The sequence below is a fragment of the Phaenicophaeus curvirostris genome, chromosome 1 (genome assembly GCF_032191515.1).
Source record: "Phaenicophaeus curvirostris isolate KB17595 chromosome 1, BPBGC_Pcur_1.0, whole genome shotgun sequence".
NCBI classification, from domain to species: domain Eukaryota; kingdom Metazoa; phylum Chordata; class Aves; order Cuculiformes; family Cuculidae; genus Phaenicophaeus; species Phaenicophaeus curvirostris.
Genome location: NC_091392.1, coordinates 17,755,956 through 17,779,539, shown reverse-complemented (window position 1 = coordinate 17,779,539; position 23,584 = coordinate 17,755,956). Strand labels below are relative to the sequence as shown.

At 40.1% G+C, this 23,584-nt stretch overlaps 1 protein-coding gene across 5 annotated transcripts in view; it reads right to left on the bottom strand.

Moving 5' to 3' along the window:
• TAFA5 (TAFA chemokine like family member 5) overlaps window positions 1–20,137 on the bottom strand; it is a 422,687-nt gene extending 402,550 nt beyond the window's left edge. For all 5 annotated transcript variants that reach the window (XR_011336729.1, XR_011336730.1, XR_011336734.1 and 2 more), the window contains exon 1: window positions 19,836–20,137. Coding sequence is in view for 1 of the 5 variants with exons in the window: in XM_069849979.1 (XP_069706080.1) it covers window positions 19,836–19,947 (112 nt within the window). In the remaining 4 variants the exon portion in view is untranslated. The remainder of the gene's footprint in view (window positions 1–19,835) is intronic.
• Window positions 20,138–23,584: the final 3,447 nt, after the last annotated feature.

The window sequence follows — 23,584 nt, the reverse complement described above, 5'->3', positions numbered from 1 at the left end:
GGTGTTCTCCCAGTTCTCATACTTTGTTGCCCACCGCAGCTGGATATAATTTATGGCATAGTATTGCCATTCTAAATTACACCAGTTACATTAGTGTCTGGTGACCCCATGAAATACAAAAGGAAAAAAATAACTTAATTTCTCAACACTCATACTAAATGGAGTTAATGGAAGTAATTTGTGGTTTACTAGCTGCCTCCAAATCTCATCCAAGCCAGGACTGCCTGAGCAGAAAACCTCCTATCCTGGGGGATAGGAGGGTTTTAGGAAGAAATGTCATTTAACCTTGCGCTGTCCTTAGATTTCCCTAGGTATCCATTTATGGCTACTGCTGTGACTATTAGGCGGAATGACTTGTTGATATAGTAAACTAAATTTGTTCCTATGTTTCAGTTTATATAAAGAACTGAATTAAATGGACCTGTAATCCATAAAACGATAAATAAACAATACAAGAAACTTTGGGTACTTGAATTTGTCTTATCAACACAACAAACTTTACGCAAAATACGGGGATCTCTTCCAGGACTCATTCTGGGAGGTCCTAAGGATAAGGACGTACACTATGGGTAAGCAGAAGAGATTCTAGCTGTAACTCAAAATTTGAACTTAAGAAGCCTTATCAAACAGTTCAAATGAGCTAATCAACATGTAAAAGATGTCAGGTAACAAAGGCAGTAATCCATAGGCAATTTCATTATTTTAGTGCTGACTGTTATCAGACAGGGAACGTCTCTTGTATCCCAGCCACACGTTCCTACACAGCCTTATGTCAGTCATCGGAAGGAAGTTATCTGTCTGAAAACCAATTTGACCAAAAGAGGAGACTGAGGGGAGAAAAAAGGAAGAAAAATCAAAAAGAAAAATGTGTTGGGCGGGGATTGTTTCCATGATCTGACTCTCAATGTGGTAGGAGCTCAAGTTACAGTGACTTGAAGGGATTGAGAACCACAGGCTCAAGGGCTGTAAAATATTCTTATTTGGATACCATACATTGTTCTAGTTTGTACCAAGTAAAAAAATACCAACTTTGGGAACATCTAACAAATGTTGCTGGCTGGCTATTCTACTGTATATTATCCTTTATCATGAATCACTGGCAATCAGTACTGGCAGTGGTTTAGAACCTGTTACAGCACCTATCTTGTGCTTCAAGGGAATGGCAGCCTGTTCATGTTCTACCCTTCTTGAATACAAACAATACGTAATCCTTCTCCCTCGCTGGCTTGTCCAGAAGGGGCACAACCCATAGTCAGGGAAATTCAGAGTCAGGACAGTCTTCAAGGTTATAGTTCTGATGAGATGCTGCACAACTTTGGCACGTAATAGCTTAAATTAAAAGTGAGCAGTTGAGTAATAAAGTGGTCTGGTTGTTGGAAAAGAATGAAAAAAAAAAAAAAGACTACACAGGAAAAAGGCAACACAGAAATTAGCTAACAGCTAGGTATTACAATCTCACAGATGCCTAACATTAGGAACAGTGATATCATTGGTGAACAAAAGACTGAATATCTCTTCAAGTCATCTAATCCAGTGCCTTGCTATCACACACCACTATGCAGTAAAATTCTCTATCTAAATCAATTAAATCCTACTTCTGCTTAATCCTGTGCTTACATTGTCCTTTTTTTTTTTTTCTTTTCTGTTGTTTATTCTCCTGATGTACCTTATTATATCTCCTAGTTGTTTGGCTAAACAAGCTAAGCACTTTAAAACTTCTATTTCTGGAGTGGATATTCCATTCTTCTGAACACCCAATCACTTTGTTTTATACATAGCTTTGCTAATGCAGTCTCAACAACGCTGTCTATAGCAACATTAATAAGCATTATCAAGCACTGAAACAGGTTGCTCAGGGAAGTGGTGGACTCATCATCCCTGCAGGTGTTCAAAAACCATGTAGACATGGCACTTTGGGACATTGTTTCATAGACGTGGTGGTGCTGAGCTGATGGCTGGACTTGATGAAGAGGTCTTTTTCAACTTTAATGATTCTACGATTCTATGGTTTCTATGATTTCAATACTGTTTTATTTTCTAATTCACCTTGGAGTCACACATCTCTCTCACAATCCCAGTAACAATTCACAGCTGTCCTGCAACTAACCAATATGCCAAGGATCTCTCTTCCTGGACGATGATAGATGAGCTCTCATTTTACTGCAGAAATTCACACTGATTAATAAACACGTGATGTTGTATTAAAACTTACTGTAGTTCACCTTCTTTCTATTACTTAAGGTAAATCTCCAATATCATCTGCCCATGTTACACTTCTTATACTTTGACACATCAGTAGGACTTCAAAATTTAAGATAAATGAGGTATGTACACTCCAAATGCATTCACTCCTTAAAGCAACAAAGGATTCTTTGATACTATTTACGCCTTTGACTGCAATACAAAACACCAAATTGTATCAAGTGATGCCAGTTTGTTCTAAAACAGTGAAACCAGCCAAACCACAAATTCAACAACTACTGCAACAGTTAATTGATTTCATATGTAAAAGAAAATGATTAATGCTTTTCATTTAGTAGGAAACAGCTGCACTCCTAACTTTACTATCTGAAAAGCAGGAGAAGTAGCTGTTTAAAAAATCATACAATTTTTAGTGAAAAATGACTTCAACTTTGAGAATAATTGCTGTTGCCAGTAGGTTGTTAGAAAACTACCAGCAAAGCACTGAAACCAAATGTATTAGGATTCAGAAGACTTTTAAATAATTACAAATGTGAACATGAATTACAAATACCAGCTGTTGGCCTGTTCACAGGTATCAGTAGTCAAGAGTACAAAATTCCACCTTGAAATAAATTCTCCAGTTACCCATAAACTAACCACTTAAATGTGTCAAGAAGCTGTTGAAAAGGGGATTCTTTAAATATAAATAGAAAGTAACCACTTAGTCCCCGTTATTCTCCTTCTTTTATTGCAAGTTCTAACAACTTGATCAATGAAACAAAAGAACTCAAATTGTTATGCTTTTTGCTATAATTTTTCTAAGTGGAGAATTACATAACTGAGGAACAAAAAATGTCCTGGGAATCTGTGAAGATTAATCCTTGCCCTATTCTTTCTGCTACCATGCAATCAAGTGCAAGAAAATATTGATAGCTTTTCTACCGTTTCAATAAGTGTAGTATTTCTTTGAAAAGAGGTCAAGACAATGATTTTCCTGTGGAGAATCTGACACAATATTTTCTAACTAGTGAAGTAATTGCTTTTCTGTAAATGTAGTTACAAAACTTCGATCTTGAGTTTTAATGTGCATGTACAGAAATGTACATCACATTTAGCTCAGACAGGCTGTTGTTTTGATTATGACTGCTGACCAGGTGTTAGAAGTACTAAACCATGCAACAGTTTAACACACCAGTGCTGGACAAGTTCCCAGCTGCTGGCCAGAATCTGATCAACTTTTTCTAAGCAAAGTGTTCAATAAAATAGTAACACCTGCCCCTCCCTGTTTTCCACCACTTGTCATCTGCGCTTCAGACCAGACCACTGGTCTGAGACAGCACCTGCGGCTCTGCTGGATGACCTCTGCATTATAAGGAAAAGATGATGTTCATATCAATTCTAACAGACTTGGAAGCTTTGATATGGCTGATCTCCAAATACTTATCCTTTCATCCCAAAGACAGCTGCAGAAGGCAACCAGTAAAAGCTTGAAATGACTTGGGTAATTTTTCTCAGGCCACAAACACAAGATAGTACAGGTATTTCTCTTCTCTGCCATCTTCAGACTTTCACAATGACCATACTTCTCCTATTTACTCTTCATCGGGACCTAGATCTCGAGTGCACGCAGCAGGATGCGCACACAGCATTCTACTCTGCCTCATGACAAGTGTGAACATAAACTCTGTAAAAAACTCCAATTTAAAGAGGAAGTGGTAAGAACTGAATCCAGGAAGACCAAAATAATGCTGTAAGCTTGACAGAAGTGTTCAAAAAACCCCAAATTTTCTCTAGCATTGCTACCATTTAGAAATATATTTGTCTTTGTACCACTAAATCAGGTCACAACTTGAAAGATGTCTGCTTTTCGTCTTCTTTGGCTCAGGCAGCCACAGCAGCAAAAATATTTCACTGGCTTTCCTCTAAGACTTAGTGGAACCAATCAGCTTTTCAGGCATGGTTTGGTCCTGGTGAAGCGGTCACTCATATCCCCAGATTTGCACTGCATGCATGGAAGGAATAGGGAAGAGCTTAATTTCCAAATGAGACAAAATTCAAAAGCCCATCCTCAACAACAGAAAGCACCCACTAAGAAATAAAAACTTGTACAAAGTCCAGTCAAATTTTCAAAGCCTACACTGGGCTGCGAAAGCAACTTGTAACAGCAGCACCATTCCAAGAAAACAACGTTTGTCATTCTTGACAATGAAGTATAAGAAACAAAAATTTCATGACAGTATTAGCATAATTGTGATACTAATTCCCAGAAGATTAATGGAATAAAACACAAACAAAATTTATTCAGATTAATTTACCCTCATTTTCACTTTCATGTAAAATGTAAAGACTTCAATAAATTAATTGAGCTACTTATTGTACAAAGAGAGAGAGAGGCATGCTTGTTGGCAGTGTTTTATGAACCTGAAAGGTAATGGGAACTATAAAACTCCTTGACATTTGTTTTTGAGCCTCACAAAATTAGAGTCTGTACTTCATACATGAAGTGTTACAAAGACTAGTTTATTTTGCCCGATTCATCTACCAGCCAGATTTGCCACTCACAAGACTTTGTTTCATAGATTTTTACTTCCCTCTCTTTAAGAAATAATAGAGTATGAGTTCCTTGAGGTAGTAAGTTTTTATCAAAATCCAAAATAAAAGATGGACCGTGCCTATCCTGCAAAAGACAGGCCACAACCATTTTTCTCTGATGTTGCTGAAAACATACAAAGAAAATGTACTTATGTTCAGAAACATGTTGTTAATGTAAGATCAATATTCTTCATGGAAAATGTTCATCTTACATAACTCTGCTTTTCCATATTTACAGGAACTAGTCACAGAAAGGAAAAGAAACTCTACTAAAGAATGAGGTTTCTGGGTTCTCTTATCAGTACAGACAGAATCACTCTAAAAACACTGTAGGAACAAGTGATTCTGATTTCCAATATTCGTAGAAGTTCCACATAAAGATGAAGAAAGCTTTCAAATGTTGTAGCACACCCAACTGAATACCCTAGGGTGAATCCCGTCCAGCCCCATAGACTTGTGACTGTCCAGTCGGGCTAGCAAGGCTCTGACCACCTCCTCTTGGATCACGGGAGCCTCATTATGCTCCTCTAGCTCCTGGGTTAGTACACAGACGGAACGACCCTCCTTACGACTAAAGACTGAGGCAAAGAAGGCATTAAGTACCTCAGCCTTTTCCTCATCCCCTGTTACTGTTGTTCCTTCTGTGTCCAATAGGGACTGTATGGTCTCCCTAGTCCGCCTTTTATTATTTATATATTTGTAGAAAGATTTTTTGTTATCTTTCACTGACTTGGCCAATCCGATTTCTAGCTGAGCCTTAGCCCTTCTGATTTTTTCCCTACACAATCTCACTTCCCTCCTGTAGTCCACCCAAGAAGCCTGTCCCTTCTTCCAGAGCCCATAAACATTTTTCTTCTTCTTGATATCCCTCAAGATCTCTCTATTCAACCAAGCTGGCTTTCTCCCCTGACGGCGTTTTATCCGAACCACGGGGATGGCTTTCTCCTGAGCTGCTAGGACCACCCTTTTGAAGAGCTCCCAGCCCTCCTGGGCTCCCTTGCCCTTGAGTACTGTCTCCCATGAGACTTCACCAACCAGCCTTCTGAAGAGATCAAAGTCTGCCCTCTGGAAATGTAATGCTACCGTCAATTTAATGCTACCGTCAAACCCCTTTCCATCATCTTCCAACAGTCCTGGAAGACTGGGGAAGTCCCACTGGACTGGAGGCTGGCTGATGTTGTGCCCATCTACAAGAAGGGTCGCAGGGAGGACCCAGGAAACTACAGGCCTGTCAGTCTGACCTCAGTGCCAGGGAAAGTCATGGAGCAGGTGATCTTGGGTGCGATCATGAAGCACATGCAAGAGAACCGGGTGATCAGGCCCAGTCAACATGGGTTCACAAAAGGCAGGTCTTGCCAGACTAACCTGATCGCCTTCTATGACAAAGTCACTCGGCTGCTGGATGAGGGGAAGGCTGTGGATGTGGTCTTCCTGGACTTCAGCAAAGCCTTTGACACAGTTTCTCAAGCAGAATGCTGTGAGAAACTGTCAGCCTCTGGCCTGGACAGGGGCACACTCTCCTGGGTGGAAAACTGGTTGCATGGCCGGGCCCAGAGAGTGGTGGGAAATGGCGTTAAATCCAGCTGGAGGCCAGTGACAAGTGGGGTTCCCCAGGGCTCGGTGCTGGGTCCAGCCCTGTTCAATGTCTTTATCAATGACCTGGATGAAGGCATCGAGTGCACCCTTAGCAAGTTTGCGGACGACACTAAGCTGGGTGGAAGTGTCGATCTGCTGGAGGGTCGGGAGGCTCTGCAAAGGGATCTGAACAGGCTGGACCGCTGGGAAGAGTCCAATGGCATGAGGTTTAACAAGGCCAAATGCCGGGTCCTGCACTTGGGGCACAACAACCCTATGCAGTGCTACAGACTAGGAGAAGTCTGTCTAGAAAGCTGCCTGGAGGAGAAGGACCTGGGTGTGTTGGTTGACAGCTGACTGAATATGAGCCAGCAGTGTGCCCAGGTGGCCAAGAAGGCCAATGGCATCTTGGCTTGTATCAGAAACGGTGTGACCAGCAGGTCCAGGGAGGTTATTCTCCCTCTGTCTTCGGCACTGGTGAGACCGCTCCTCGAATACTGTGTTCAGTTCTGGGCCCCTCACCACAAGAAGGATGTTGAGGCTCTGGAACGAGTCCAGAGAAGAGCAACAAAGCTGGTGAAGGGGCTGGAGAACAGGCCTTATGAGGAGCGGCTGAGAGAGCTGGGGTTGTTTAGCCTGGAGGAGGCTGAGGGGTGACCTCATTGCTCTCTACAACTACCTGAAAGGAGGTTGTAGAGAGGAGGGTGCTGGCCTCTTCTTCCAAGTGACAGGGGACAGGACAAGAGGGAATGGCCTCAAACTCCGCCAGGGGAGGTTTAGGCTAGACGTTAGGAAAAAATTCTTTACAGAAAGGGTCATTGGGCACTGGAACAGGCTGCCCAGGGAGGTGGTTGAGTCACCTTCCCTGGAGGTGTTTAAGGCACGGATGAGGTGCTGAGGGATATGGTTTAGTGTTTGATGGGAATGGTTGGACTCGATGATCCGGTGGGTCTCTTCCAACCTGGTTATTCTGTGATTCTGTGATTCTGTGAAAACTGCAGTGCTTTTTAAGTGATACCACAAAACTGCCTTTATAGGTCTACCTGGTTTCAAAAAAAGCTGTATATTTAATTTCAACAGAAGCAAGAAATATCAAGAGTTTGGTAGATATTTTGATAGCATTTGCATGAATTTCACATGTGGAAGCTTTTCTTCCTTTATTAGCTTCACTAGCTCAGACACACAAATTTCCATTGTCTTGTTTCAAGATTAGTCATTTTAAATCCAGTTCAGCAAGGGAAAAAAAAAAAAAAGAAAGGACGTTTTCTCTTTTCACCCTTAATTCTCTCTCATTATCTGCAACTGATTTAAAAGGAGTCTTTTCAACTGCTTACACAAAATAAATCATTCCATCATCTTGTGTGTTTAAACCTACACAAATTCATTGTTCTCAGAAAATAAATATTATGGTCATTTTCCTGGAATAGTATCAAAACAGGATGTTACAAAGCTAAGCATTGCAGCAGTGTATGAACTTCCCGGTCAAAATTTGTGTTAGTATGCACAGCAACTGAAGGAGTTAGCCAATACTCATTGTATAGGATCCTTATTTTCCTGTCTTTCAGCTAAAATACTGCCAATGTTGGGAATTAACATTTTGACAGGTTGTAACAGCTTTAATTCCTCCACTACAGAAGTAGACACTCTGCCTTTCAGCAGTTTCAGCTTCCCTACTAGCAGTAATGTTTCAGACTAAGGTGCCTGTGGAAAAGACAGACAAGGCTCCTCACAGAATTCTCTGTCTGAAAGCAAGCACTCAACCAAACTCTTAGTTTTTTTAATAAGATTTGCAGCCATAGACATATCTGATATCCTATAAACCAATAAAGCTATTTATCTTACAGTCCTAGAAAGAATTGCTGTTATCAATATTTAAATATTTAAGTGGTTTTGTAACATTTTGGAGGAAAGAACCAAAGAAAAATATTACATCTATTTACTGATCAAACTACTCCTAAATAAACAAAATTACTCCTCTCAAAAATTCCAGACAAAATATAAATTAACCAATATGATACATTTGTTTCCAATGAAGCAAAAATAAAATGGATTATCCAGAGCATTATGTGGTTTTCTCATATGTTTATCCCTGTTTTTATATATCAATCAGTCCTGGGAGGTAGGTAAGAGGAAAAGCAACCAACATATAAAAAAGCCTCAATGTGAATTTACAAGCTTTCATTTTTAAGGACAGAGTTTTCTCCAGTGATTGTCTGTTGCATAGTTGTACTTGATCCATTATTTATTGAACTTGATATTTCTTTTTAAGTTTATACCGGTTTTTTTTTCCCCTCTGAGATTGCCATAATAACTTCCAGCACCTAAAAAGTTCCCCAAATCTCTCTCTGGAATTTAGACACACCTGTCACGACAAATGATGTATACCCATCATATATACCTGCACCCTCCAGCATTTTAGCAGCTTAAAATATTTGTTGAAAATACTGAAACTGAAAGCTTATTTTTTCTCAGCAGTTCATTCTGTGAATAGCCATATCCACTGCTTTAATGTACTTTTAAAATAATCTATAATGACAGAAGAAAAATCAAGGTCTAATTTCTAATGTAGTACGTTCTCTGTGCACTAACAGTTTACTATATTCCATTAAGGTATATCCATGCAAGTTGACAGTATGCCATATCAGAGAGTTTATAATTGGGCTCAGAGAACCTGATGCATATGGAAGAAAAACAACGAAGCCCAGTTTTCAAATCTCAGCAGATCTAGCACTTGGGAGAAAAAGTCTCTACACATATATCAAGTTAATTTGTCTGAGAAGTCACTGGCAAATCGTGATTCACAGAGCTGTACCTGTCAGATGAAGTAACAGAAAAGCATTTCAGAAAGTGGCAAGACAAACAGCAGGGCCAATTCACCTGACCTTAGATAAGGGAAATAAGAAAGCAAAACTGAAAAATATGGAAAACTAACACAGAGACTCTGTGCTAACACACAGCACTAAATTCTAAAACAACATCTCAGGAAGGAAATGGATATCGGTTACTACAAGCAATGAAAGGAAAGGTAGTGAAATACATTGAGAATGTGCTCTAATAGGGTAGTGTAGGGAATATATCCTTCAGTTCTACAAATTTTCATCCTTGATGGAGACAAAAAATCTCCTAGAAATTTCAGGGAATTAACTAAAAATGTTAGATAGGTAGTTGCTTCCTTTTATTTTGCATCTGTGCTTTTATTGAAATATTATAAGAGGAAAAGATTTCTTGCACTCAGCGAAACTGAGGATTCTGAAGGATATCTCTTCCCTCTATACAGAGAGAAATTATCTGTAAAAACATTAAGCAATAGTTCTTGGTATTACATATGCTCAATACGATGTCAGTCTCATGAAGTCAATGCAATATTTGTGCCAAAGAATATACCTATATTTCTGTCAAATGTCAAAATGGAAAAAGATAAGCATTAAGCTGTTTCTTAGGAATTACTTTTGAAATGCCAACAACTCAAGTGTTGTAAGTTGTTTTTAAACTAATTCCTTTGAATTGTATCTGAAATACCTCAAATCCATTTATCGCAATTACAAGTGGCAATTCATGCAGCTTTTTATCAGCATCACTTTACAGAACTCTGCAAAAGCACAGGAAAAGGAGCCCCATGTGACACCATAAATTTTTTAGAAGTCTCTTGGGTAAGGCATTGTAAAGAAGATTATATTAGAAAATAATTACATTTATAGACAGGATTAAGGTAGATATCTCTAGCTATACAGACAGCACAACCAGAATTGGCCAGCTGTTAGACAAAAAATGTCCATGTAGATATGTATCATGGAAAAAGGTGAAAAGTAGCAATATATTCCTTGAACAAAAAACACGTTGATAAAAGAATGAGGTACAAAAGGCAACAATTCTCTCCAGATGAAAAGGACTGTAAAAATTGCACTTACACTGAAGAAGGTAGAATCGGAGGAATTACTTTGCCCATATGCTCAAAAACCTACCAAAAACAGCCACATAACAAACTTTTTTCACACATAATTTTTCTTTTCCAGATGAGAGGAAAAGAAAGGGCAGGAGGAACTGAGGAGGTGGCACTCCAGTGCTCAGTGCACTTCCTATACACTTGATATTCAAGGCAAGCATTTCTAGTCTTCTTCACCCCTGCCACTTTTTATACACATGTACACACTATTCATCTTTAAACCTTTTCTTACCCAAATCACTGGTAGATGAAGGGGATTCAAATGTATTAATCACACAATGAAATGGTTGTATGGTGCAAAAGCGTTTAATATCATTTCATATGGAAGAGATTTAAAAAAATGAGAAAAAGAACAGTAAAGCACAAAACCTTTGGTACACTCATGTAAAACTCACCTAGTTTCTAACTCTTTCAGCAAAGCCATTTTTAGAGTACCTAGAATTTGAAAATACTGGCAATTAAACTGGGGAATTTACAGTAACCCAAGACACATTGCAAAAAATGTTCAGGATGCAAGCTGTTTGCAAAGATGTCCTTAGAACACACCAGTAATTGATGCCAACTACATCCCTCAATTTGTACAAATCCTTTGCTGCAGTAGTTCAATATCTTGACCTACAGTCTTAATAAATTTATACCACAAGCCTATTTTTCTGTGTTTTTTCTTCCCTACTGAAATACTGCATCAGTTACTTGGCATTATACATTTCAATATTAAGTGTGGGCCTTGAAAATAAAATAGGCAATGTTCTAAAGATGCTGTAATGGACCGATGTGATAACAAATATGTTTAAATCTTAGCAAGTTGTCTAACCTGCTTTTAGTCAACAGAGACAAGCACTTCTGTAGGATAATTTACCTAAAACTACATCATGTATCTAGAAAAGCTCACACAAATGCACTGTAAAAATGTCTATGTTTCAATTGACTTTCAAAAGTGATTATGGTAAATATAGATTACTATACTCCAAAAATCTAAAGTAAGGAATAAAAACATATTCAGATGGAATTGAAACTATTTGTCAGTTGTTTCTTTTAACCCAACAGGATCTCGGTTCCAGAACATATATGTTAAGTTTTTTTCTAGCTGGAATTGATAACTTAAAAGGAAAACATCTGTGAAAATTCTTTAAAATGTTATCTTAAAAGCATAACTCATCCAGGTATTAGGATAAACAAAGATATGGTCGGTCAAAGCCCTATAGCAGGTAATTTCAGGGAAATGACTGCCTTTATGTAACATTCAGTGAGAACAATTTTCAAAGCCTCCCAAGTTTTATTTTAAATATTAGTATGTTTTTTTAGTGAGCGCACACACAAACACACACACATAAACACTCTCATCTTAAAAAGCATTTTCAATAAAGCACTACTGCCAGTGCATACTGTAAAAGCTCTGGAACACCTTTCTGATATTTTCCAACAAAGTTATCTTGAAGATTAACTCATATTATTATATTACTTCAATTCAGAGAAGAATTTCATCTTTTTATGATTCAAGCCTATATAGGTAACAACTTTGAAATTTGTTCACTATATGGGAAATAATATAAAAAGTCACATTTCTTTTCAGGTTGCACAAAAGAAAATGGTCTATCCAAGATATAACTAAATATAAAGTCTATTTTGGATTAAAAAAAAATGAAAAACTGGTGAACCATTCCAATAATACCAGACAATAGTATCATTAAGAAGTAACTCCTTGCAATATCTATTACACTCTTAGTTTAATTCAAAGCAAGACAACAAAAGTCATATAATGGTTTGCGTTGGATGGACCTTTAAAAGTCATCTAGTCCAACCCCTGTGCCATGGTCAGAGACACCTTTCACTATATCAGGTCACTCAAGGCCTTGTCTAATCAGACCTTGAACACTTCCAGTAATAGGGCATCCATAACTTCTCTGGGAAACCTGCTCAGTGTCTCGCCACTCTCATCATAAAACAATTTCTTATGTCCAATATGACTCTACCCTCCTTCAGTTTAAAATCGCTGTCCCTTGTCCTGTCACTACAGGTCCTGGCAAAACATCTCTCTACCTTTCTTATAAGCCCCTTTCACATACTGAAAGGCAACAGTAAGGTCTTCCTGTAGCCTTCTCTTCTCCAGGCCAAACTCCACTCTCTCACTCTTTCTTCACAGGAGAAGTGCTCCAGATCTTTGGTCATCCTCATGGGCCTCCTCTGGACAAGTTACTGTTCCCACAGCATTTGGACATTCCTACTTGCAATTGAACTATTTAATGCAAAGTGCAAGAGCTTAGCTTAAACCCACTTCTATTATCTAGCTAAGCCGGTTCTGGCAAATTTAAAAATTAAATATTCTGCTAAAAGGGATACTGACATCAGAATCCTAGGTAATCTAAAAAAAAGTAAGAATGATAAGAACAAAAAAAGGTAAAAGCCACCATATATTAAACTATGATTAACAAGAACCCAATAGGAATTCCCTTTTACATTTTGACAGACTTCAGAAACAAAAATCTTTTTCATATATAGTGATTTCTCATTTCTGTAAGAATTGAGGATCTTCCTCTCAGATGATGCATCTTTGTCAGCTGACAGAACCAGTGGGTTCTATCACTGTGCTTGAGCACAACCAGGCAACACAATTCTTCTCTAGAATGGATGAAAAATCAGGAATCAGTCCAACCAACATAACTTGCAATTTGAAACATTATCAATCTCCTAGGCATTCTGCTCTGGGCTTTTATTCAGTTTTTGGTACACAAAATACAAACAAAGCACATCTGTTAACAATGTTCTCAAATTAACCTCTACACAAAACAAAACCAGAGACAGCCCCAGTTCTGGACCTTCATAACACCAAAACAAACAACGGGGTCACAGCTCAAGTTGCTACTTTTAGTCACAAGCAAAGACATAAGGAAGCTTTATTTTGCCAGGTACGTGATCCTAAAAATATTCCAAGATCCTGCCTTCTTAAAACACTTTCCCATTGGAAAAGCAGGATATGCCATTGGCAGAGGGCCTCTTAAAGACAAGGGTCAGCCAAAAGCCTGTGTTAACTCAGGCTGCAAGAGAGTGAGACACAAGACTATCAAAATTAAAAATAAGTTATATCAACCTGCAGCCTTGGAGGGGATTGTAACTACAGGAAAAAATAGTAGCTAGAGGTATGTCTAGATATAGTTGATGTTTTCTTCAACAGCAGTATATCTTTTGGCGAAATAAGTAACATTTTGTTCTAGAGAAGTAACTTCCTTATTGCTGCACTGGGCCACAGGCGCTTCAAAGTGGTAGGAGACCCAAAACCAGGGATGATATTGAGTAATTAGCTGTTGCACAGAGACTCCTTTGAAAAACATTTATGGTCCTCAGCCCAGAGTTAGACAAGATACTTTCCTGTTATCTGAGAGCACTCAAGTGTTTTGAGGAAGGGTGTCAAAAGAATCAGTCCATCCAGAGATCAAAATAAGATACAGACCACATGCATGAATGCCAAACCTTCCACCACAGCCAAAGTAGGTTTATTGAAACTAAACCTCTATACAAAAATATTGGAAAACATACTTTAAATACAGTTCATGTATTTTCAAATAACAACTGCATAACATTTTCCTATTTGCAGGACTAACATAAAAGCATATCCATGAAGAGATGACTTCCCAAAACATCTACAGTAAGCAATTTTGCCAGCCATCTGTGCACAAAGCAGTATAATTTCACGTTATACAGAGGAAAAAAAACTTAAACAAATACCCAGCCCAAGAGCAGAACAACACACCTGGTCAAACATGAGCCTAAGCATGAAAACATTTTGGTTTCAATTTAGCAAAAAAGAATATGCAGAGCAGGAAGATTGTGGTTATTCAGTGCTATCTAGATTTGCCTAGGTATTTGACACTGCTGTACGCAGTTCGGTACCCAAGTGCATTTCAGAGTTATTTACAACATTCAAGGCATATCTCTAATAAATATTATTTGGCATGCCAGATGCTGGACCAACTGTTGATGTGGCTTTTTTCATATAATAGCCTTATGGTTAGAGTACTCACTAAGAAAGCACTAAATTACATCTAAAACCTGAAAGATTTCATACCCCAAGCTTCTAGCAGAGAAGAATGAGTGGGAAAATGCACACTCATAAGGCTAATCTCAGTGAAGGACTTACTACTCTTTCTTCTATGGAGTCACTAAGTGAGAAGTGAAAGATTAATGGGGCCTCAGTAAAAGAAGATAAAATCTAGCCCATGTTTACGCACTTAGCCCAACCAGTGGGGCTCTACCCGATGCTTTCAGTACTGTTTTCATAGTATACTATATGGTAAGAACAATACAGTACATTGCACAGAGGAAAAAAAGCAAGTCGAACAGGTCCCAATCTCTCTCCTATCAGCTCTGCTAAAAGACATGGAATACTCCTCTGCCACATATTTAATAGAAAATATAAATTTCTTTCTAGTTCCCCTGCCCTACCCATTTTCCATTATATTCATCTATACAGATATATAGTTACACCTGTAATGGAAGTAAAGGGTAGAAAAAACAGAATTCAAATATATTTGAGAAATTGTAAATAACGTTTACTTAGCCTGAATTCAACTTTAAAGGCAGTAAGAAGACGTTTCTTATGTTGATGTCAATGAATTCTATGTGATACATCTTCTGGACAGGCTATATAACATAATTGGTGAGACAATCCCAGTGTCAGTTTGGTTCTCACGTTGACGGGTGGTATGTTGTAGAGGCCATTAAGTTCAAAGCTCTAGTTTTAATTTCAAAAATTACCTTTCTTATAAAGGAGCATCCAGGATGCTATATAAAGGAACAGAATTTTAATATCATATTCTTCTTATTCAATGTCGTACAACCATTTCTGTACACTAAACAGGAAAAATAGTTTCAATAATGACAGTTATTCTATATTCTGTGTATAGGGTTTGCAAAAAATACAAACATAGTAATTCTTGCAGAAAACATAATAAAATTACAGATCAGTCGGACAGATTAAAAAAATATCTCTTTTTCATTTGTAAAAAAACGGTGAAAGTGATCTGAACGATATATGACCAGCAACAGGAGCTGTAGGCCTTCATTCTGAGATTACTTGTTTGCATCCAACATGAATAGCACTGACCATTTATCGTCTAGCAGTTGTTCTATAGCCTATGCATGACGACATGGTAGCTTCTGTTGGAGAGGTGTACAAATGACAGTAACAGCTAAGTGTCATCCCTGCTGTCAGTCTCAAACAGCATAAGTGAACAATAAGACCTAGAGACCATAGTAGTCTGTGTCTTCTAGACAGAAAGCAATTCCAGAACAGAAGATGAAAAGGTATTTCACAAATAAGCACTCTCCCCAAAAATATAACAACAGAATATTAGTTTAAGGTGAGGCCAAGATAATATTTTTCACAGAAATTATCTGCATTTGGCATGGTACCATGCAAAAACTTTGAGACATTTCTTTATTTATGCTAAAATTCTGACTTTTCTGCTCAACAAATTCCACAGATTTAAATGGTAGACTGCAGAATCAGTCACTTAATATCCGCTACCAGTATTTCATTATTACAAAGTTCTTACTTTAGACTGGGTAAGCAAAAGAAATAATGAATTAGGAGAGCATATCCTCTTTCCATTTCTTATTACTGTGACAGAATTTGCACTTACAATGCAGAACTGTAGAGTTACAGGAAACATTTTGCATTCTGGTGTTTTTGGGTTCTTTTTCCCTAGTACTAGCACCATTAAATCCGTATAAATACTAGGCTCCATACAGCTCTCTTCCATACACAATATTTAAAACAAGATGAACTTTCCAAGTACTATTCAGTTTTGGTGTTTCCATTCAAAAAAAAAACAAAACCAAAAACCCCAAACATTTGCTTGCCTCTAGAAGTGTTACCTTATCAGAACAGCAGATTCTGTAATACCACAGGGGTCTAATGTTCTATTCCTTACTCTTACATAACAGTATGAAATAAGGAAAGCCAAAAGCTCATAACAGCTAGAACTTTGCCAAAGCTGAATCATATGCTGTTTAAAAACTCACCATTTACATATAAAAAGCACTTCAATGATTACAGCAGAGCCAACTGAATAAATACACTAAAAAATAATTTTGAATTAGAAGTATGTTGTTTAGATTCCTGATGTAGCATGCAGTTGTGATACCATACAACATTTCCTTAGTTTTACCAAACTTTCTAACATGGGAAAATGCAAATCCCAATCCCAGTTATGAAGGAGAAAAAAAAACCAACCAAATGTACATTTACAACATAAAAAACAGTAAAAGAATCCACTGCAGGTACTTCTCTCTGGTCTACTACTGTTCATTAAACAAGCATGTGAATACGTGTCTGGAATCCAAAAATGTCACAACTCTTAATTCTGAACTGCCATTGAAGGTAGTCACCCTCTACCAGGACAGCCTTCTGAGACAGTTTTAACATTTACTGATGTTTCTGTTATGTAAACTAATTCCTTGGTGGTCTCACCAAGGACTATAAACAGCCCGTTTCTAGCACTTCATTTTTGCCTTCTCCTGTTGAGAACCTACTAAATCAGACCATTTTTCTTCAGTCGGACAATATTACATTTATTTATCACTATAGCAACTGAACTAATTGATTTGATGCAGGTTTCTCTTCCACCATAGGATGGAGCCACTATCCCTAAGTATAATCTAAACATTTAAGAAAGAAAAAAATCATGTTTATCATTTTGCCATATCAAAGAGAATGTAATTGGGCTTCATAAATTGGAGTATAACTTAAAGTCTAATGAACTCTACATATACATCCTGAACATGCTTTATAATTAAGCTTATCTGTCAAGTGGAACTAAAGAGTATTTACTGGTTGCTCCCAGTAATAGTGATGACTATTGCACAACAAATACATACCCAGAAACAAAGATTCATAAAGTCCTTGGAGAAAGGGGAAGCAACACTCATACAAGTGACTCAGGAATAAGCTTTGTCAGACTAACAGATTAAACATGAAAATAAGCAAGGTAGATCAAAAGTTTTATTTATAGTGCTATAAAAATGAAAAAAGGGAAAAGCCTGATTTTTTTTGAGCTGCAGGGTTTGATGTAAATGTAGTAAAATGATATAGTGAGAGATAATGAGATACGAGGTTCCTGTAATTACCTTAATAATATATTCACCTTTATTATTTTTTACAGAAGTCTGCTTGATATCAGAGATATAAATTGGTATACTTCCTTTTACCTGAATACAAGGTGTGAGGAAAAACAGAACACCTTACATCATCAAGTTCTTTCCTTTTACTTCCCAGGAAATAACGCAAGGCTGGTATTCTTAAAACATAAATAAGTCATTCCCTGACCCTTGCAGTTCTGGTTTTCTTAAAAATTAAGATACCAGATTAAAAGAAAAAAGGCTAAATAAACCCTAGATCATTTTTAAAAGAATTCATAAAATCTGCAGTACTACTTTACCTAGAAATAGCTTCACCATTTTTCCCCCCCTTGATTTTTAAACACCTTCACCCTTTCCACAGAGCAAAACCAATCTGTTGCAATTTTTCAAATACTACCACTAGAGAATATGCTCATGGTGCTTCATTAACATTTGGAATTGCAGTTGCCAAATCAGGGAAACATTATATAAATGGTGGAGTGTTTTGACACTGCATATTTTAAGCTGCATGGTAATTTTCAGCATTATACGGAACAAAGAGTGTACTACATGTTTGAGGAACGCCATCTACATTGGCTGAGACAACTGATTAGAAATTAGTCATTCAAGCACACCAAAAATTGCCTTCATATTATCAGCCAACATTTGTATTGTTCAAATAATGAACAATATATAACAACTCACAAGGACAACCTCGTTCCTTAAAACACAACATCATCAGGCCTCTCACTACTGAATATAAATAATTTTTAAAATGTCAGAGTTCACAGTTAACTCTTTCTGAGGCCATGCTGATAGAAGATACCTGCACAGAAGAACTTGTGCCTTCTCATAAAAACACTGGGAACCACCACTAGCACAAACTTAATAAAATATTTCCTACAACTAACATCCAGCTGAATTTCCTTTAGATTTGAACTGTTCATCCTGTAATAAGCATTAACTGAGTGACTTATCTCCAGAATGCACATAAATTCTTTTAAATCTCAGTATGTTGTTTACTATACCCTCTACATAAGCACACTGAATATGGCATTGCGAGATTATTTAAAAGTGTGACCTGTTTGATATAATTTCTTATGAAGCGTGTAACACAATGTGCTAAATTACAAAATAAAAATTATAAAATATGTTATTCTTTTTGGAATACGCCTCTTTCAGTGTTTTCAGTATGAAAAGTCACTGTAACATGAAAAAAAAGTCTATAACAGATTTTCTTGGCCACTTACAACCTTGTTTCAGAAGGAGAAAAAAAAACACAGAAAATCAAGAATATAGTGCAATTTGAGGGAATGGAACAGAGAGTTAAGAAATGCAGTAGGTATGCTCCTGAAAAACAGAATCTATTTCCTATTCATCATAACCTACAGCTATTACTGCTCAAGGCAACAAGCCTAGCGCAAAGTCTTTTACACTGCAGCTCATGAAAAGAAAAGAATACGCACTAAGGGTAAATTACAGACCACATTCAGTTCAGGTTGGGAAAATACAGTGTAGATTAATTCTGGCAAAGTTGTGCAGGTCCCTCCTGAAAATTTACATATTTCTTATTATTATTGCATAGAAACTGCTTTTTCTATTCTCTTTGAAAGATTCCCACTCTGGAACTGTGGACTAACTTGCAGTCCCCAGAATTATAGGCATTAACTATATTTATATTACAGAACTGCTTGAAAATTACACTTGCTAGGGAAAAAAAAAAGAAAAATTAAAGACCCTTAAAAGTATTAACAGCTCAGGCACTTGATTCTTACAGATAACTTATCTGCAACTCAGTGTGATTAATGGACAATCTATCAAGCCTGAAAAAAAAAATATACAAAACACTACTGATAACCTGGGATGCAGCTCTAAAAGTGATAACACGGGTTTACTAAACAGCTGAGGTTATATTAAGGAAGTGCTGGGGTTTGTTCCAATGCAATTTCACAGTCAGGGAATCACATATGATGCCAGTGATGTTAAGACATCTGTCACTTGATTAAGTATGTGCTTCCTAAAGCAAAACAACTCCTGTTCATTGAAGGTGGAGGGGAGCACGAGAGCGCGTACGTGGAGGGAGCAGTCTGGGAGAAAGCCGATAATAAACAGCGAACAGTAGATCATAGCTACTACCGCTAAAAAGTTTCTTCCCAAAATCCAAGAGATGTTTCTGTTTGGACTGCAAACGCCACATCTACAGCCTAGGGACACCTCCTGCTCCTGAGAAGCAGCAGTACTGAAGTGCCAGCCTGCCTTCCCGCGGGGGTGTGGGGGCAGACACGTCGAGGCTGGCGAGTCTAAGGCTCAGACAGCACCTCCGCCTGCCAGCCTGGGAGCTCGGCCTCTGCCAGAAGCGTTACCTCAGATGGGAAAGGCGTGGATGTACGCCCAGCAAAAAGCACCAGGACAAATATGTACTTACTGCAGTAAGCGATTAGGAGACTAGCCAGGATCATGACAGCCCAGAAAGTTGAAGACATGCTTGGCAAGGCGTTGGCATCTTTCCTGCTGCTTCTCCTGGGAGATGGAGCCATCGAAGCCGCTTCCCCGGTGGGGGGGAGAAAGTCAGACAGTTTCACCAGCCAGCTCTCCCTTTGACCGAGGGCCTTTCTCCACGCGTAATCCTCAAGGAAGGCATCTTCCGACGACCCCGCGGTTCGTCAGCGGCAACGCAGTCCCGCCCAAGGGATCATCTTCCACGCGGAGAGCCGAGGCGACTCTTAGAGCGCGGGGGGCGCCAGGTTCCCTCCCGCCGCCGGGGCGAGGTTCGCTCGCGGGCCGGGGCCGAGCGGGTCTGGGCCGGCCGGCGCGGGGCCGAGCTTCGAGGACGTCCCGCGAGCGAGTCTCTCCCTCTTCTTTAGGGCGCAGAAGCCGCTCCTCTCGCCGCCCTCCCCCCGCCCCCCCGGGCGCAGCCCCGCGGGCAGGGGCCGGGGAGGCGCCCGGCGCTCTCGAGCGACCCGCGGGGCAGCGGGCGCGGAGGGGCGAGCGCAGCCCGGCGGCCGCCGCCGCCCGCCCGCGGGGCGAGCGCGATCCGAGCCCCGCGCCCGCGGAGGAGCGGCGCGACGGCCGGCGGCGGAGCCGGGCGGCGCTGCCCGCCGGGCGGAGGGGCGCCCCGTCCCCCGCGGCGAGTCCAGCCTGATCGCCCCGCCCGGCCGGTCCCGCGGGCTCGACGGGGCGGAGGCGCGAGGGAACGCCGGACGCCGAGGGTCCGCTCTCTGCGCGCCGCCGGCGCCGCTCTCGGGCTCTGCCTCTAGAGCAGCGCCGGCCCTTCAAGTACCGAGGAGGAGGAGGAGGAGGAGGAGGAGGGTGGGGGGGGGACGGCGGTCACGCCCACAGGTGAAGAGCGCGCGGAGCGGTCCTTCCCCCGGCCCCGCGCCACCTGCGCGTCCCCGAGCGCGCCCGCCCGGCAGGCGCGGCCCCGACCGCGGAGGAGGAGCCGCGGGGCGCTCTGCCCGCTGCGGCCGCTCCGGGCCTCGCCGGGGTGCGGGTCGGCGCGGGGGGGGAGCGGCGAGAGCGGAGGCTCTGCGGGGACGGAGACGGTACCGGCCCCCCGCGGGGGGAACGGGGAAAGGGAAAGGGGGAAAGAGCCAGGGAAAGAGGAAAAGGGAAAGAGAGAGGGAGGGGGAAAGGGAAAGAGGGTAAGGGAGAGGAGAAAAGGGGGAGAGGAGAAAAGGGGGAGAGGAGAAAAGGGGGAGAGGGAAAGGGGAAAGGGAGAGGAGGAAAGGGAAAGAGGGAGAGAGAAAGAAGGAAAGGGAAAAGAGAAAGGGAGAGGAAGGGGGAAAATGGAAAGAGAGAGGGAAAGGGAAATGGGAAAGGGGGAGGGAAAGAGGAAAGGTAGAGGGAAAGAGAAAGGTAGGGGGAAAGGGATAGGTAAAGAGGGAAAGTGAAAGGGGAAAGGGGGGAAGGGAAAGGGGGAGTGACAGAAAGGGGGAAAGAAGGAAAGTGGGAAAGGAGAAGGGAAGGGGAAAGAGGAAAAGGAGAAGGGAAATGTGAAAGAGGGAAGGGGAAAGAGGGAAAAGGAAAAAGGAGAAGGGAAATGTGGAAGGGGGAAAGGAGAAAGGGAACGGGAGAGGAAAGGGGAAAAGAGGGAAAGGAGAAGGGCAAAAGGGGAAAGAGAGAAAGGGAAAGGGGGGAAGAGGGAAAGGGAAAGAAGGAAAGGGGATGGGTGCGGCTAATCCACCTCGGGGAGGCTGTGCTCTTGGCTGGAACAGGGTGCCCACAGGAGAAGAAGGGGCCCAGGGAACCTTTTCCCACTCCCTCACCTGCGCGGTGCAGCACAAAGTCTCCAAGGTGTATTCTGCTTAGACACGGCCTGAGGTGCTAATGGAAACATTCCTTCTTCTGTATTCATCTGCGGTCTTTACAGGGACTGCTGGCACGCAGTTTCTGTCTGCATAGTGGCAGGGACACATTGATGTGAGACCCAGTTTAGAGGTATCCAGCCGACATATGCCCCAGTAGCCTTTAATGGCGATAATAAAACCCTGAATGTTTTAAGAGGCACTGGGTAGTTGTGCTTTTCCATTCCGAGTCTCCATAGCAATGTCCTCAAATTAATATTTTAAGTTCTGCAGAAGGTAGTCACGTTCTGAGTACAGTCAGGTCTGGCAGACTAGAAGAGGAGCTTGGTTTCAAAATGTCCCAGTCATATCCTCCTGTGTTTTGCTTGCATAATGAAAATGCCGTGAAAAAGTAGATCCATGTTCCTTCGGTAGCCCCAGGCTTATCTGATTGTTTGCTGATTAAATAGCTGGACTTCAAAATTGTGGATGAATTATGAATTATTTACAAGGCAGGACTTGGGGAATTTATTTAGTACAGGTACACTTGACTAGATACTTGCAACTAAGTTCAGGTTTGCATCGTGTGGTCCTCATCAATGTGATCTCTTTAATTTCGGATCTGATTTTCTAGCAGACTAGTTTGCATCCTGAACCGGTAGGGCTGTAGACTGATGTGTTTAGGTGTGCTTCACAGAGACAAAGCTTTTAACTGTCATTTGGGTATATGCACAACACCCCCTTCCAATACTTTCCTTTTCCTTATTTTCAGTGAAAATTTCTGTTACATTTAAAACTAGAACAGAGGAAAAATCAAGCACTAAAGCAGTGTTCCAAGCTGTATCCTTACTCTCCCCCTCCATAATTTTAAAAAACACTTTATTATTATTTTATATCTAGAGACCAAATCTTTGTAACATCTCTGTCCCTGACTTAGACAATAGGTTTTCTTTGTAAGTCAATACAAATGCCATAATACCTTTGGTATCCTAAGTATTAGTTCAATTTGACGTTGTAAAGTACATGCATAATCAGGGTGGTTTTTTTTAACATACAAGTTTCAAATTTTCTGTTCTCAAAACAAATATAAATAAATATTAAGCAACAAAAATGGCTCAGCAGGATATGCTGCTGTTCACAGCAATTCCAGGACTAACATGTGAATTAAGCAGTTTTCTGTGCATATGAAAAAGAATTTGATTTCCATTACAGCTGTGAGTATTGAGTGTACAGTTGAATAATATGTTTTAACAATTACTAAAAGAAAAAACATGAGTATCTGCCGAGAGATATATAGCGTTATATATGGATTAAGAGACTTTAAAGGCTCAAGGGATAGCTGCAACAGTATATAGGCTGCTATACCTTTCAACATAGTCCATAGAATTTTATAGAGTAAAACTTACAGTTTACCCATTAAGTTGAGGTTATACAAGAGATTTCCCTTGGAAATACTTGTACATCCACTGTTGAGTCTGAGGAATGGGAATCATGATTACTGTTTGACTAAATAAAGCCTGAAGCTTGATGCAGAAACTATAATATTGCTTTGCAAGTTATGAAAGCTAACAGTATTCATTTGAGACCAGGTTAATTCTCATGTCAAAGAACTATTCAGTTACTCAGAAAATAAGGTACCACTCACTGAGAACAAGGACCATCAAGTTCAGCTCTTTGTGTTTCTATCTAGATCTACCTGTAATAGTTTTACATATGGCATTTTCTATGAAGAAATTTTTCAAACGTTACATTCCAATTGAATTGTCAAAGACAAGGTAAGACTTAAAACCACTCTTTAAAGGTACAGTTTTGTGTCACTGCTGATTTGTTCTAAAGGTATGTGTTGACCCCCAGTAACTGTCTGGCTGTTCTGCACCATCTTGTATTGAAA